This window comes from Canis lupus, chromosome 8 (genome assembly GCF_011100685.1).
Source record: "Canis lupus familiaris isolate Mischka breed German Shepherd chromosome 8, alternate assembly UU_Cfam_GSD_1.0, whole genome shotgun sequence".
Lineage (NCBI taxonomy): Eukaryota > Metazoa > Chordata > Mammalia > Carnivora > Canidae > Canis > Canis lupus.
Genome location: NC_049229.1, coordinates 30,987,797 through 31,005,048, shown reverse-complemented (window position 1 = coordinate 31,005,048; position 17,252 = coordinate 30,987,797). Strand labels below are relative to the sequence as shown.

Genomic DNA, 17,252 nt, shown 5'->3' with positions numbered 1-17,252 from the left:
GCATTATAAAGATGATGTCCTTTGGCCCAGGTAGCTCACATGGATGTTTGCTTGAAATAATGACAGTAGGTACCGTGCCTGGTATACATACCTGCTGGAGTCCAGGGAGAGTATGGTGATGCTGGTCATGTGCCTTCTTCCCTGGCTGTGCTCCCTGCCTCCCAACCCCACCCCGGAGCCCATGCCAACAGCTTTACAGGCCCCACCTTCATTCCTGGATGTCTACTCATGGTTACTTTCAGGTGCTCAGCAGGAGGTGGCTGGGCTTCCCTGACACCCAGGGCTCCCAAAGCCAGTGGGCAGAGCAGACCCCACTGGGACTCTTGCTTTTCTTGCACCCTTCAGGAACCCTCTATAGCGTGTGGTGTGAACCTCCCTGGCTAACTGTCTTGTTTCTTGCTGGTGAAAGCACCATTGCCCATACATGACAGTCTCCTCAGAAGTAAAACTGGTTTGGCCTTGGCTAAGCAGGTGTCCCTTGATTCCAGTAGGGGATAGGGAATGAAGAGAACCTTGCATGAGTGGGTAGAGAGATGCCAGAGTCTTCTTTTGCTATCTCTCCTCAGAGGCAAGTGGTGTTCAGTAGTAAGTGACCAGGAAGATGACGTCACCTGTGTGGAACCCAGTGCAGTGGGGTCAAAGTCTTAAAGGTCCCTGACAACTGTTTCTTCCTCTCAGCAGAGGCCTGGTTGTGTCTGGAGAGTGGCCAAAGGAGTAGCTGTGGACAAAGGTCTCTTTTCTGCCTCCTCTTTAATGTCTGGAGAAGCCACGGTGTGTCCCCCAAGAGCCTAGTCTGTCCAGAAGCTAATGCTTGCTGACTGGCTGGACATTCTATCCCTAGAGCCAAGCAGATCCCCTTACCCCAAAACCTGGTGCTTCTTAGGAGGTTCACAAGAGCCTGTTGGCACAGCTCAGGTAAAAAGATGTCTGGTGTCTACCTGGTGAATCCTAGTCATGATTTTAGAGCGTTGTCACAGAGGAGGCAGGGCATGGGGGAGATGGTACTGGCTTTGGAACCAGTAGGTCCCAGGGTCCATTCCTGACAGTGGAGTAGAGGGAAAGGGGTGTCGGTTGATACAATCATAATAGAGGGAAGTTTGGTGACATCATTCAGAATCACAAATGCACTATCCTTTGATTCAGCAATTCCACTTGTGCAAAAGGACATATGTACCCCTTTCCTGCAGTGTGTTTGTGGTAGCTGGAGCTTGGCAACATCTGAATGCCCATCAGTAGTGGGCAAGTTAAATAACCTGTGGTTCTTCCATATGACACCATTTAAAAGATTGAGGCAGCACTAAGCATTTATTGCTACAGAAGGATCTTTAGAGATATTATTGGGTGAAAAAGGCGAAGTTGAAAATAGCATATAGTATGCTACCTTGTGCACTTTGTAAAAAAAAAAAAAAATTCCTTTTATATGCATAGGATATGTATGGACAAGTAGCCAGAGACTGCAAACCCAGTTTATCCCTGAGGCGGTGACCTGAAGGGATAGTGATGGGAGGGAGAGGTGTTTTTGCTGTAAACTCCTTTGTAAAACTTGAGTTTTGTACTATTCGTATGTATTTAAAATAAAGTCTCTGACATTTATGGGCTGTGTGACTTTGGGCAAGTCACTTACCTCTTCGAGCCGTGCGTCTCGGTGCTGCCTAGTGATGGGAACGGACGCGTAACGAGTGCCGCGCGGGATGGGCACATGCGGGGGATTCAGCAATTGGAGCTCGCGTGTGCGTTGTTACCAGCTGGATGCCAGGGTGGGAGGAACAAGCCCAGGCTGGGAGAGACGGTGAGTGCGGAGACCGTGGACGCTTCAAGGGCAGGATGGCCTCCTCCGTCCCCTCCACGCCTTGGTCATCCTTGGTCCTCGCGGACCTGGCGGGTCCCGGCCGGCGCGTGAGTAGCTGAGACCACTCTGTCCGCTAGAGGGCGACCGCTGCTGCGTCGGCTCCCCTCTCGTTTCTGGAGTCTCTTCTGGGGCCGCCAGAATGTGACAGGAGATTTACCAGGGAAAATGTCTAAGGTGACCTTTTCCTCCTGACGGTGGCCGTGAATGCATTGCTTATTGGTTCTTGTTAGGCCTGGGGAATTCCTAATCACCAGCGGTGCTGCAGGAACTGGCTGGCATAACAACCCCGGGGATGAGTGTGTGTGCACACACCTGTGTTGTACGTGTGGGCTTGCATGGTGTACGTGTGCACATGTGTGCACACACGTGCGGGAGTGTGTGTGGGTGTATGCGTGTGTACATTAGGCTGTGTGGTGTGTGTCTGCGTGCATGAGCATGCACCGTACACATATACATGTGTGAGCGCAGGGCCCTCCCTGGGTTGTGAGTTGCCGGTGGGTTAGCCTCTGCCTGGAGGGTCCTCTGTCCCGAAATGGACTGAGCTACTCTAGGCTTCTCTACATTTGGAGAATGCTTTATATTCCCAGATCCCTCCCTCCTACCTTGGATCACTCCTTCTTGCTGGTCTTATCATTTCTCACCTCCCCGTATCTTCCTTAATAACCTTTCCCCCAAATGGGAGAAGGAAGGAAGGAATCCGCAAGAGAATTCCATGCTCCAAATGCTCTTCTCTGCAGGATGGTGTCCCCCGGCCCTTGCTGGTGCTGGTGCTGGTGCTGGCGAGGGCACCTGATAGGCTGCTTCCCCACTCACAGCAGAGGCAGAGGGCCTAGAGGACATTTTCTCTCAGCTGCCTCTCGGAGGCCTCATCACGGAAGCTCACAGCTCCTAAGATCAAGTCTCCAAGCCTAAGCAATGGCTGTGGATTCCAAGGGGAATGAAGAGAGATGGTCATGGCCTTTGCGGGCACTTCTATGTGGGAGAGCATGCCAGGAACATCCCCAGGTTCTGACTTGTGGCAACCTATGACTCCTGCCGTCGGCTGCAGAGTTGTGGACCGGCACTTGCGGTTTGCAATAATGATGAGAAGAATATCAGCCACTAACACTCAAGAGCACGGCCTGTGTGTCAGGCACTGTTCTAGGTGCTTTGCATATATCACCTCATTTAATCTTCCGAATACAGTGGATTCAATACCTTGCAGGCTGTTTAAGGCCTCACTGGGGATTACCTCTATTTCACAGATAGGGAAATGGAGGCACAGACATGTGATGTGATTTACCCAAGGACTTGTGGCATGGCTAGGAATTGAACTCAGGAAATCAAGCTCCAAAGCCCCAGTGATCTGAAGCTAGTCTATTCAGGTTAGTAGCCCTTCTCCAAGGCACCCAGGTGGAGTGAAATCTCATTTGCAAGGTGAAGGAAGCTAGCTAGGATTTTTTTTTTAAAGATTTTATTTATTTATTTACTCATGAGAGACACAGAGAGAGAGGCAGAGACATAGGCAGAGGGAGAAGCAGGCTCTGTGTGGGGAGCCTGATGCGGGACTTGATCCCAGGACCCCTGGATCAAGACCTGAGCTGAAGGCAGATGCTCAACCACTGAGCCACCCAGGCGTCCCCTTTTTCCCCCCTACGATCTTCTCCACATGGTCAAGGAATACCCCATTCATGAATATGAAAAGCAAAGCACTTTGAATATGTGCCCCAATTGGGGTTGGGGGTGCTTGCTGGGAGCAGAGATCCTTTCCTGCTCAGGAGCCAGAGTCCCATGGGCAGTTTCTCTAAAGGAACAGCTGAGACCCTGGGAGGCTGCAGGGGCCCTCCACACCTCCTCCAGCAGGAGAGGGCAAATGGCTCTTCCTTCCTTCCGAGGCCCCCACTGGCAGCAGAGGGGGGCGGGGTAGAGCTGAAGCTGCTTCACTCCCAGCGCGTGTAGTGGAAGTGGGTGGGAAGCCGCTGCAGGCACTTTGGCTGCTGTATTGGCGGTTCCTTTTAATTTAATTATATTTTTTGAGTCAGTCCCTCAAACGACCAGGTTTGCTGGCATCCTGCTGGCTCTGCACTGAACCCAGCCTTTGAATGGGAGACTGAGTCCAGGCAGCCTCAAATGTGCCCTGGAGGTGAGAACTGCTGCTCATGAAAGCACCTTTCATAGCATTAAATTCCTCTGCTTCAGAGTCTTTGAACCTGGAGTGATCCACAGGTTGCAGCCCAGCTGGAGATGCGTGATAAAAGAAATTGGCTTGCTTAGAGTCCAGTGGGAGCTGACAGAGGAGGAGAGTCTGATAGTGTGAAGCTGAGCCTGCATCTGAAACCCTGGAGACTCCACAGCGTGGGGAGACAGGAGGTCACCCAGCCATTCAGGATACCACATACTCCAGTGACACTGCTTCAAGCTCCTCCAGACTTTGAGGGCCTGAAGAGAGTCCCAGATAAAATGACCAGAGTGTGTCCATGTAGTGGACCCAGGTTCCCCAACAGTGGGGATGCACACTGTGTAGACAGGGATCCTAGAGGCTTATCCATCTGGGCATAGGGTAGGACTGCACTTCCCAGATACCTTCAAGTCAGATGTGGCCCAGTGAGTTTCTCTGGTGGATGAAAAGTGAGCTGATGGAAGCCACACCCTTCTTTTCCACTGCTGGGGCAAACATCAATGCTCCAGTGGGGGGGCAGCTGTGCCAGCCTGGATTCCAGAGTGTGCTGTATGGCACAGAGATCCCAACTGACGGTCATACAGCTAAGGGGTGGTTTTAAGCCACTGAGATTTTGGGGGGTGTCTGTTAATGCAGCATAATCTAACTAATACATCCATGGATAACCAGAAAGATGAACTCTATGGATCACTTGACTAGTGTGTTATATATCCCAAGCAACACATTTATTAACCTAATTAAAGTACACATAATTTCCAAAATTGAGCCTTTGTGGTTAGGCACTGCATGCATCACTGCAAGCCAGTGGGGAGGAAATTTGGGAAGTGGCCCTGAGCCTGCTAAACTCCACCGCTAATTCTGTCTGGCTTAGAGACGCCAAGTAGGTAGGACAACCAAGGACTGTGATGGGTCAGGTGCTTACTTTTAGTTCTTTTATGTATGAGTCAATGGAAACAACTACCTTTTACCCTCATCTATTAAGGCTGCAGAAGCATATCATAGGCCACTTGAATAAAAAAGGAGAAGCAGGTCCTCTTAATATGTGGGGTCTCACCTTTGCTACCCATTAGAATCACTTGGGGCTTAAAAGCCTCAAGCCTAGGCCATGCCCCAGACCAACCCAGTTAGAAACTCTGAGGGTGCGCCAGCCTCAGTTGCTGGCAAAGCTCCCCGTGTGATCAATATGCGACCAGCTGAGAACCACAGCCAGGGGGGCTCCTCTTCTTTTGCTAAGGACCATATATTCACCAATGTCCTGAGGTGGTCAATTTGCCGAACTCTATTGCCTACATATAACCTTGTGTCTCAGGCTGCAACAGTCGTTAGAAAGAAAAGGCCTGGAGATTCACTGAGGTCTCCTTAGTGTGAGCTCATAGCTCAAAGGGACTCCTGGAACCTGAGACAGCCAGCCATGGGCCCTCCTAGCAGGAGTTGGTGGTAGACAGACCCGGATTTGAGGTCCTACCCACCCTTCCCTGTAGCAATTCTGCGATCTGCAACAATTTGCTTGACATCTTTGAGTTTGCAGTTTCCCCATCTGCAAAGTGGAGGTAATCTAATGTTGGCCTTATTGGCTTAGCACAATAGTCTCTGCATAACTGCTAGCTTTTATTATTTCTCCCAGGTGACTCGTCTTGAGTGTTGAGGTAGGTGAAGTGACAACAGAATCCATCTGCTGCCTTCACCTCAGTCCCCTCCTTCCCTGGGGCATGAGACCCCCAACTCTCCAGCTGCCTAAGCTGGAAACTTGGGAGGCATTCTAAACTCTTCAGTCTTTTCCTTAATTCCCACACCCAGCCCATCATTAACCATGATGACTCTACCCTGTAAGAATCTCATAGATCTGCCCAGTTCTCCCTATTCCTACGGTCACTGCCTTTCACCCCCTGTGGGTTGTCTGCAGTAATGTAATAGTCCCTGGAGGGTCTCCCCAGCTCCCCACTTTGACGCTCCTCTAATACACTTCCCAAAATGTAGTCAGAGTGATCTCTCTAAAATACAAATCTCCCTATCAGGTATGAAAGCAAATTTTAAGGTTGTCATAAATTAAAACAGTGGGAGTGCTGGTGCATGAAAATAGACAAAATGAAATAAAAATAACAAGTCCAGAAATAGACCTCAATATATAGAGGAAGCTTATATATTTAAAAAGTAGCATTTCAAATTAGTGGAGGAAAGATAGATTATTCAATAAATAGCATAAGCACAACTGGGTAGTCATCTTTGCATAGAAATAAAATTGCATCCATACCTCATACTTCATACAAGAAATGGATCAAAGATATATATGTAAAAAAATGAATCAGTAAAGGTACTGGAGGAAAACATAGTATATCTCAAAGTGGAGAGGGCCCTTTAAAATATGATTTAAAATCCAGAAGCCAAAAAGGAAAAGATCAAGGAATTCAACCTAAGTTAAAAAAAATTCTCGATGGCAACAGTTACCATAGGCAAAATCAAAAGACAAATAAAGTGGGAAAGATATTGTAAATCATATCACAGACCAAAGGTTAATTTCCACAATATGCAAAGAGCTTCTACAAATTAATTAGAAAAAGATCAACAACCCAATGGTGAAATGGTTGAATATATGGAGTGTTGAAAGGAAAATATCAATGACTATTAAGCATATAAAAATCTGCTCAACCTTACCCAACTAAAAGAAATGCAAATGAAAAGGACACTGATACTAATTTTCACATATTAGATTGGAAACTATAAAAAATGTTGATGATACAGGAATTGCTGAGAGTATCAGGAAAAAAGCATCATTATTCGGTGCTGCTGGAAGTACAACTCTGTGGAAGGCACCTTGGGGAAAAAGTAGCAAAATGACAATGATGCCTGTGATGGTTAGTGTCATTTGTCAACATGGAAAGGCTATCGTCCCCAGTTATTTAATCCAACACTAATTTAGAGGTTGCTGTGAAGGTATTTTGTGGATGTGGTTAACATCTACAATCAATTGACATTAAGCAAAGGAGATTAGTCTTAATGATGTAGGTGGGCCTCATCCAATCAGTTAAAGGTCTCAAGAGCAAATACTGAGGTTTCTGGCAGAAGGAGAAATTCTGCCTCGAGACTGAAGCATCAGCCCCCTTCTAAGTCTCCAGGCTGCTGGCCTGCCCTGCACACTGCAGACTTGCCAGCCCTCACACCCAATTCCTTAAAATAAGTCCCTTTCTCTTCTGTAATCTCCTACTGGTTCTGTTTCTCTGGAGAATCCTGACTGATGTGACATCCTTTAATCCAGCAACCCCAGGTTCCCACTTGTGGGAACCCTTGCACATGAGGGAAATGACCCATGTGCAATTTATTTCATCACAGCACTGTTTGTCACAGAAAGAGTGAAGGCAACCCGAGTGTCCCTCAGTTCGGGACTGCTTAAGAAGTCATGTTAATCCTCAGACGTGGAGCACTGTGTAGCCATCAAAGGGTATGAAGCAATGATAAAGAATGGTTTCCAAAACCGATTTAAGAGAAAAAAGAAAAACGCCACACAGTGATGAGCAGTGTGTACAGTAAAACGGGGTGTGGGGGGGGCGGATATTTAAGTGTTTGTAAACGTATGAAAGATCTTTTGGTGAGCACACAAGAAACTATGACCGAATGCCTCCAGGGCAGGGGACTGGTGGCTGCAGAACAGGACAGGAGGGAGACATTCCACTTAGGCCCCTCACGTCTGCTCATATCACTCCCGGACAAAGGCATCGATGGGCCTGAAGGTGGAGTCCACATTTTTCACCACAGCTTATAAGGCCCTTTACAACCTTACCTTTGCCTCCATCCTGTCCCTGTCCCTCCTCCCATGGCTCCCTGTGCTCTGCGTTCTCCATACCAGTCCCATAGTTACTCAATCCGTTCCTTAAACTCACATGCTCTCTCTTGCCTCAAACCGGGAATACACGGAGACTGTCTCCCACAGTTCCTATTTTTTTGTCCTTCTGGTATGGTGCTCTTTCTTCCTAGGGACCTGGATGGCATGGCTGGTGTTTGATGTCCCTCTGCTGTGGGCTTGGCTTCCTCAGGGAACCCAAGGATGAGTACAGAGCTCTGCCACTGGCTTCCTCTGAGCTCTGGACTCATGGCAGTCCTTATTGTCCCTCTTGCCCTCTTGGGAACCCCTGGTCCCTGTGCTCCTGTCACTCAGGCCAAGAGACTGACAAGACCCCCCCCCCCCCCCAGAGGGCCTGCTGGGGCATCTCTATTTTTCTCAAATGGGTAGAGAGAGGAGGCCTCACTCTAACTGAACTTTACCTATCTGTTCCAGAAAGAACTTGGCACTTGTGTCTTGCAAGGTATCCTCTGTCTTCAGACAGCCAACTGGCTAGCAGCCAGTCTTTAGGAAGTCCTGTTGTAGGAGGAAGACCTCAAACCTGGGGCCTGCCCCTTAAATCATTTTGGGGGGGATGGGTTAGACACAGACACTTTAGAAGCACACCTGGATAAACACAGTAAACTGTGTGTGACTGAGGGCTTAGATTCTGTATCTTAGGAGAGGACAGTGGCGTAGGTTAGCAGATGCAGCAATATGGACCCCAGAGCACAGCGGTGGGAGAAGACACGTAGGGTATATGCTCTCCGCCCATGGGCTGGATATATGCATTTGGTGATGGGTGGGGGCACTGATTTGTCATGTATACATTTTATTTTTCTCATTCACAAGTTGCTGACTTTGTACATATTCCATCTTGGAATAAAGTGGTGAGTTCTGATTGGACAGATTTGATTTTGAGGTTTTGTAGATTCATGTGGCTTCACCCTGGAGCCTGTTAGAATTTTATGCCGTAGAAAACTGGAACTGTCTCCTAAGGATGTTGGTGCAAACAGGGACACCTAGTCCTAGGTGTGGTCCCCACCGGAAGATTTAACTGGAACCTCTCTGCCGTCTCCAGATCCAGCAGCTCTGATGGGACTACTTCACTCACCAAAGCTCTGATTGTTTTTCTTCTGGATAGGACTTAAAAAAAAATAAAACTTCAAAAAGCTGTGGAACACACTATTTAAAAACATGCATTCTGAGTCAAGCGTAAACACAAAGCTGTCTTTTTATAAAGTCTGAGCTTTATAAGGTTGCCAAAATGTTTCTCCGTCAGTTTTAAAAACTGAAGTAGAAACCACTTAAGAGTGAAAAATATTCCATGGAGGAAATTCTCAGATGTTGAATTCCCAGGTTCACATCACAGAGAAGTCAGTATCTGTGTGCAAGAGCCCCATGGGCAAAGCTGGTTAGATGGAGTGTCCGGGCCAAGTTGTTACCTGAGAGGATACCGGGAAAGACCACTGACTCCAGTGGAGCTCCTTCTCAATAATAATTGAAATGTCACGCTTGAGTTTGCCAAAGCTCCCCAATTTCCAAGTCCCCCACATTTCCTACTTCAGGTATGTATCCTAAATGTGTAGACTGACACACACGCAGAGGAGCCATCCACCATTTCAATCCATCTGGGCCAGAAACTGAGCGTGGGGAGTGGGAAGACACATCTCAGGGTTGCTCTGGAAACAGTGCTCTATTGCTTGATCCATTTCCAGAGACTCCAGGTTCAGGCTCTCACCTCCCACCACCAGGCCCATTACCTTCTGGATTTTCCTCTGCCTTCCCTTCCAACATGTCCCCTTTCTCAACTATTTTATTTTCAGCTGTTAGAGACTAGGAAACAAAGCCATTGCTGTTCTTAGGCCCACTCCCAGGTATTCCTCAGACCCAACGGGCACTCTAAAGAAATATCATGGGTGTTGTTGACCTGACATTAGGGATGTCCATCATTTCATCCTGAGGGCAATATCCCAGGCTGATTTGGCAGACTGACCCTAGAGCTTAGGGAGCCAGAACAGTGCTACTTTTTATAGCAATTTGACAGATAATTTTGTCGAATCTAGTACAATAAGGGGGCTTGTAATTTTAAAAAATTTATTGTATTTTACAAAAGAATTGAGCTATGTGGATTAGAAATAAATAGCCACCACTACAACTGTAATTCATAGATGATTTGAAAAACAGTGAGCTAGGACATCCTAGAGCTACTGTGGACAATCCAGAGGCTGAAGTGCTCAAGTGTTTTGATGTGTGGCTGGAAGATAGGAAACAGAAGTGTTTGTGGAAGACTGGAGTAACGTCTGTGAGATAGTGCTGGAGTGTGATGTGCTAGCATTGCCTACAGGGGAACGGGGACATGCATGACGTACATGCCGCTACATGGTGCCTCTGGGTGGCCCAGGTCCTCACTGACCACTCCATATCTTTGTAGAGAAGCATTAGGTTCTAGTTAGGAGATTTTTGCTATCCTCAAGCCCTCCTCTCAACTTCCGCAAGCCTCGGGCTGACAGGGAGTCAGGGCCATGGATAGATTGTTGAAGGGACCAAACCAAGATGCGTTCACAGGAGTTTGGATTCTCCTTGTATCGCCCTCTTGGCAGCCTCATGAGCACAGAAAGCCTGAGTGGACAGTGCCCACCTGTGCTGCTTCTGGACTCCTCGCAGAAGCTCACTGCAGCCTCTTCCCATCCAGGAAGCTCTAGAGGTGTTACTCATCCCCCTTTAATAGTGGAATTAAATCTTTTCGGCAGAAAGGACTATTTAGGGGAAGTCCTAAATGCTTTGCTATATGAATAACCTCCCCAGGACTGAACATTCCATTAGTAGGGTCAATGGCAAAGAGCTGCAGCTTTGCTGATAAAAATCACTACCCAACTCCTTTCAGGCACCACGCTGAGCCCTGCTTCTCTTCATCTTATGCCTTTCACATTTACCCTCATTTCACACATTGCAAAAGCGAGGCTCGACTTTTCTCTCGCACATTATCCCCTTCCCTTTAGAATACTCTGGTCATAACACTGAGCTATATCTCATTTGAGTTATGAGAATTTAACTTTTGGAGGAATTTCATTTAATATTTCAGCTTATGAGTCATTTCTACATGTTTCCAGGGACCGTTTTGGATTTTGCATGTCACTTGAGCAGCCTGAGCCTGGTGAAAAGGGAGTTGCTGTGTGGTCACTGTTACAAGGTCAAGCTGTGGTTGCCTCAGAGAAATTTTGGATTGCTAGATTTTGGTGGCAATGACCTCTATATCCTATGTTTCTTTTGTCTTTACTTTCTTCTTTTTTTGGATTACAGGTTTAATTCTAAAAAACTGTGAGTATCTTAGGCCAAAAACCAAACCAAACCAAGGCTCAGAGAGGTTAACTTGTTGCATATCACACAGCCAGAGATTTCAAAACCACTTTAGCCTCTTCAACCATATGCTTAATTGACATTATTTAGAGTTTATATCAAATATCATACTGGAATTAGAAGTATTACAATGAGATTCAAGCCATATGTAGTTAAGACCCCAAGGCTCCATGGAGGCTGCTGTTTCTTTATGCCATGGTTACGGGGTGAAATATGATTTCAACGGCACTGAGGATGGACAGCAAGCTATAAACAATATCATCTGCAAGGATAGAGTTTGTATTTAGGAACATGCCTTCAAGTCAGATGATGCATTTATTAACTACTCTGGGCACATAACAAGCTGCATAAATTTTTATACCTCATCCTATTCTTTTGTTTAAAAAAAAGGAACTCCTATTTGAAGACATAGTTTGCATAGAATGGTCAGGTGGTAATAGTTTACAGCGATGTCATGCTCACTGTTCCTTGCTGGCTTATTTCTAAGATTCAGTTCTTGCTTCCTAATCAATCCTGTCAACAAAAAGGAAAAAAAAAAGACACACACACCAGTGTTACAAAACCTTGTATTAATCATTTCCCTTCACTTTCAATATAACGTTGATATGAAATATAGCCATGATTCTTAGTTACATGGGAGGAAATGAGTAATAAATACATTGTAGCAAGTTTAAACCACAAGGGTGTTTCACTGGTAACAACATTTGAAAACTGTACACTTGCAAAGAACAGCATCTTCAAACATTAGTATATCTGTATATCAGTAAAGCTTTACATGTAACAAACATGCTATTTCCATATATGACAAATTTAAAAAATATGCATTGCTTGGCAACATGAACTAGGCAAAAATAGTTCTTTGTTCACTAACTTTATACAGGAAAACAGGACGAGAGGCATGCATGTACAATAGGGATGCCTGCACAGGGCATGCAACCAAAGAAAATTCTTTAAAAGTCAGCTTACATTAGGCATAAATACATGAGGGTTATATATTAATAAGGGAGGAAGTCTTCTGTTTGACATTATTAACATTCCTGTTTTCTTCCTATTCCTCCCAGAGGAATACACATTCACCTTTAAGTAAAGATAAAGGAATTACAAAAAAATAAAACTCACTTTGCAAACAACTCTGATGACTTGTAAAAAAAAAAAAATCAACATTAGTGTTATCACAGCCCCATGTGCAAATTATCCTTCCGCAGGTCCTTCCTGTAATAGGCACATCCGAGTGCCTTGGTCAGGCTGCTTCCTGGCACCCAAGCTGGACCGCCTGCTACAGACACCTCCAGAGGGCCAACGAGACTGGGGCCTGCTTTTCCTCCCACTCGCTGCCCTTCTGGCTGCATGCCTATGCATTCAGCCCAGCTCGGCCCCCCAGCCCAGGCTTTTGGGGAGATCCTGGTTCTAGCCGGGGAATGCACATATCCAGACCTTGCACCGGCAGTCGCTACAAGAGGTGCAGAAGAACACAAGACCTGGAGAAGGCTCCCACTCTGTAAAAGGCAGCCAATGACACCTCAAAAGAAAACCTTGTTTCCCTCAGTGTCTCTTCAAAGGAATGGGAGGCGGGGGCCCAGCTGTCATTCCAATCCTGAGTACCAAAAAGGGACCATCAATACACAGGATTTGAGAGCTTGGTGCAAACAGCCGCCCTCTGCAGGCAGACCCAGCAACGTCTATTTTGCTTGCTGGCCCTCATTTAAAAAGTGAAACTCAAAAAGCATGTGGAAAAAGACACGTTATCAGCAGCAATGTTTCAATTCTTGTACACAGTTCATATGTGTCTTCCTACTGTTTCTGATAAGAAACCACTATGAATAAAAAGCACCAATAAAACATCATACATGGTAACAATATCGTAGACCGCCACTGCCCCTAGGACAGTGTAGAGATGCCAAATACATACTGCTTAAATCAGAAAAAGGGGGGGGGGGAACATGTAGTGAAATAGATTTTACTCTAAGATTTTTAATGTTTACTATTAATATAAAACAGTTGCATTGGGGGGGTCAATGGGTAAATACAAAAAAAGGCACTGCCGCTTTATTACTAAATATCCGACTTCACAGCCTTACGCATGCAACTGTTTTGATTCTTTTATAAATAAAGTTCTTTTGCTTTAGGATTTTAAAATTGAGCTGTATACCTGCAGTCAACACAGGACTCAAAACAAGGTGGGGACAGGCTCCTAAAATTTATCAGAACATTCAACTTAAAAAAAAAAAAACACTAATAGCAAAACACAACTATGTAGATAAATCTATACACGGTCAATGAAAAATAAGCTTTTCTTTTTTTTTAAAAAAAGAATTATGTTGTTATTAATAACAGACTTTATCATGGTTACCAGCCATAGCAAGTTAATAAGTAACATATCCAAAATAATATCTCTAATAATCAGATAACCATTGTTTCTATATTCAGTGAAGGAATAAATAGAAATCCAGATTCGCAAATACTGTAAGGTCTTCTTCCTTTTAAAGGATTCATGCTAATGTGATTGTGTTCACAATCTGTTTTCTGAACAACCCAAGTCTTTATGGATATGTGTGTTTTGCAGCAGATCTGAATGCTTTCTCATTTCTCTCTGAGATGTGTAAAACCCTTCTTTTTTCTTCCCTTTATTAACTTTCTTAGCATCTGAAAAACACCTTCACAAACCCTCTGGTCTTACCTTTGGCCTTCAACATTTTTGATCTATTCTTCCTGCCTTACACGTGATCGTCCATCCCAACACATTCCCCAAGTAACACTAAGCTTGTTTAGAAAAGGGGTGTGGAGGATGAATGTTAATGGCACTTGGTTTAAAAAAAAAAAATCAACTAAAAAAAATGCTGCCTCTTTCTGCACATGGATTTGCATGTTTAAAATGTAGTCACCCAAGGGAAGGTCTATTTTCTTAATGCAACACATGATACTGTGGGTTTAAGCCTCCCTTGCTTGCAAAAGCCTCTCTACAGTTAAGATGCTCCATCTTTTTAAACCTTAAAAGACTTCAAAAAGCAAGGCTGAATTGGGTGCACATTTTTAATCCTGAAGGTAAAATAAAGTTGTTTAGATTTCATTAAGGCCTTTTAAATCTATTTACTTCGTTAACTTTTTTTCTTTTTTTTTTTTTCTTTTTAAATAACCATAAGCGAGTGCAGTGATTTTCATGGTCTGATCTCTTCAATTTCGACTCCGACTTCACTAAAAGAAATGGCACCAGACTCACCCATTTAATAAACAGACCTTATACCAACTCCCTGATCTCGCCTCTGGCTGAGCATTCATACCATCATTTACACAACCCAATTTTCCAGTGCAGAGCACAACTCCTCTTTGATTTCCTTTAATACCCTCCATTGCATCGCATCCCAAACGTAGTCTTTCTTGCCCTTAAGAAACAGAGCTATTACTTTGTGGTAGCATAGTTTGCTCATCTCCCACCAGGTCAGGACTGGTTTCCTCTCTCCTGCGCGGCTGCACAGACACACCGGCCCACGACCCCGCGAAGCCCTGACGTACACGTGGAGAGAACCACGTTTCCTCCCGAAGCCGCCCCTTCCCGCCGGGCCTGTCGCTGCCCACGTGGGACGCGTGGCCCCGCCGCGTGGCCTGCACGTCCCTCCCCACCCCCCCTTGCACGCTCTCTCTGCCACTTGCCCACTGACCAGCCACACACTAGCTTAAGCCTTGCTCTCCTTCCTCTTCCTCAGCGGTGAGCGAGCCAGGGGCACGCAAGACCCGAGGCTCAGGTTCCTCCTGCGTGCAACCGCAGTGGAAACGGGCCTTTGAGCTCATTCTCCGGTATGAAGGCCTTTTGCAAGGGGAAAATGTCGGTCCTTGCCATTTTTCCTCCAGTGGAATTGCACCCACCTGTGTGTGTGTGTGTGTGTGTGTGTGTGTGTGTGTGTGTGAAGCGAAGCAGGGGGGCGACAGGATGAAACCCCACAGGAGTGTAGGGGCAGAAGCGAGGTGACTGGGTGAGGAGCAAATGCAGGCCAGAGAGGGGCCGCAGGATTCTCAAAGAACCTCTCCGTGACCCGCCCACAAACCCTGACCTATCACGCGGTGCGTCCTCCTCGGCACTTCCGCTTCCGGCCACGTGCTCGTCCCGCCCACCCACCCGCGCGCGCCGCCCAGCTGCGGCCGGAAGACGGAAGACGGACGCCTCGGCCGACGTGGCCACATCCGCCTTCGCGTGGCAAGCTCGGCTCGGCAGCCATTTTGAGAGACAACCCTGCTGCTATTATAAAAATAGAGGAAAAAAAAAAATGAATCCGTATCAACAAATCCTTTACAAAAACCATAGTATGAAGAGAAGTTCTATCCAAACTCTTTACACATTATGTATGTACCCTTTAAAATTGTTATGTAAACAATACACAAATCAAAGTTTCTCTGAAATTTTGTTGGAGGGCACTTTCCCCCCTCTGCCGCCAGTGCCGCGCGGCCCTCTCCTGCGGCTCGACTCCAAGCCGGGTCCTCAGGGGAAGCCGATCCGGGCGGCAGAGAGGGCCGGCCGCCATCTTGCTTTGGTCGCACGCTGCCACGACTGCGTCCTGGGGCCTGACTGTGGAGGCGGGCTGTGAGGGGCGCCCAGGCCCAGGGTTCGGCCTGCTGCCCGCGCCATCCCCCCAGCTCTTTCAGGCGGTACTTTTAGTTCTTTTCTCTCCCTCTCTCCATCCAGGAAGCCACTTGCATGCCCTCTCCATCCCCTCCCAGTCCCACGTTTCCCTAGAGACCCCCTCCCCCACCCCACACACCAAGCCATCCCGTGACAGAAACAAATAACAAAATAACCAATCCCCGGTCTACTGATATGTTTACAAGGACGACCTACGCTCTCACAAAATCAAAATGGGAGAGGGACCAGGGGGAAAAAAAGGCTGCAAAGCATCTCCGAGGATTCTGTGCAACCCTGAAGATGGCTGACACTGGACCCGCAGCAGTCGATTTCACGGCCAGCGCGGTCACTCTCATCTTCAGCTTCTAGATTGTGGAGGTCCGGTCAACCCCGTCTGCGAGAGAAAGAACACAAGATGGGCTCAGCTGAGCAAAAACCATTGCCTTCGTGTCCACCTAGCCCCACACTTCCGGTCTCTGAAGACCGGCGAAGGCCAACCTTACCCATTCATCCACTCACCATTCCCACACCCACCCACTCAGCATCTGGGCAATAGCCGTTTTTCCAGGAGCCGTAATGAGGCTGGGAGACAAGACGGAAGCCTTGTCCTCACTCTGGAAGTACACACATCCTAGTCGGGACAGAGAATGTAAAGCCATAGTGATGTAGGAGTGATCTTTGCTATGATGGGGGTAGGTACCAGGCTCAGCAGGAGGAACGGAGGAAGGAATATTTACGTTGCCCCCGGAAGTCAAGGGCAGTTTCACAGGGAAAGAAAGTGACTTTTGTAAGATGGTGGTGGTGGGAGAAGAGAGGAGGAGGCAGGAAAGGAAGATGTGTGTGTGTGGGGGGGGGGGGGGGGGGGGGGGGGCACCTGGAGCTCATGTACAGGTGTAATGCCGGTCATCAAATGGTGGGGCTGGGGGCTAGAGGTTTAGGATGAGGGATGGGCGAATGGAGGGGTGGCAGGAAATACGCTGAAGAGCTGGCGGGAGTGCTGCGACAGACATGCGGGTGGACTTGTCTAGCTCACGCTGCTTTCTTTGGCAGCATCTCTCTCTCACCTGCATGAGGTGGCTGTGACTCTGAGCCCTGGTCACAACTGAGCAGACCAGGAGGATGCAGCTGACCCTGATGTAGCTTTTCTGTCTCAAGAATCTGATTAGGGGCAGATGCTATAGTCAGAAGTTGTGGGCCCTAGGAACTGAAAGATCTTGTGGAAGTGGGTGAATGCTGAGGCCACGCGGCAGAGGCTGTGTCTACGTTATGGAGAGTCGGTGAAACCAGGCTATAAAGTGGAGGACGCGCCCATCAGACACAGAAGCCATGAATGAAACAGACTGCTGAGAAAGCTGATGGCTGCCCAGCTCCTTTATGGTTGTCTGCTTACACATGGGACTATAGAAGAGTCCCCAGAATGAGGCCATAGGAATCTTGTGTACTATGAACAGGAGCTTGG

General features: G+C 47.1%; 1 protein-coding gene across 6 annotated transcripts in view; it reads right to left on the bottom strand.

Moving 5' to 3' along the window:
• Window positions 1-15,965: 15,965 nt before the first annotated feature.
• Window positions 15,966-17,252, bottom strand: part of SAMD4A (sterile alpha motif domain containing 4A) — a 210,590-nt gene continuing 209,303 nt past the window's right edge. For all 6 annotated transcript variants that reach the window (XM_038544761.1, XM_038544762.1, XM_038544764.1 and 3 more), the window contains one exon: window positions 15,966-16,187. In XM_038544761.1, the coding sequence (XP_038400689.1) occupies window positions 16,159-16,187 (29 nt within the window). In that variant the 3' untranslated portion in view covers window positions 15,966-16,158. The remainder of the gene's footprint in view (window positions 16,188-17,252) is intronic.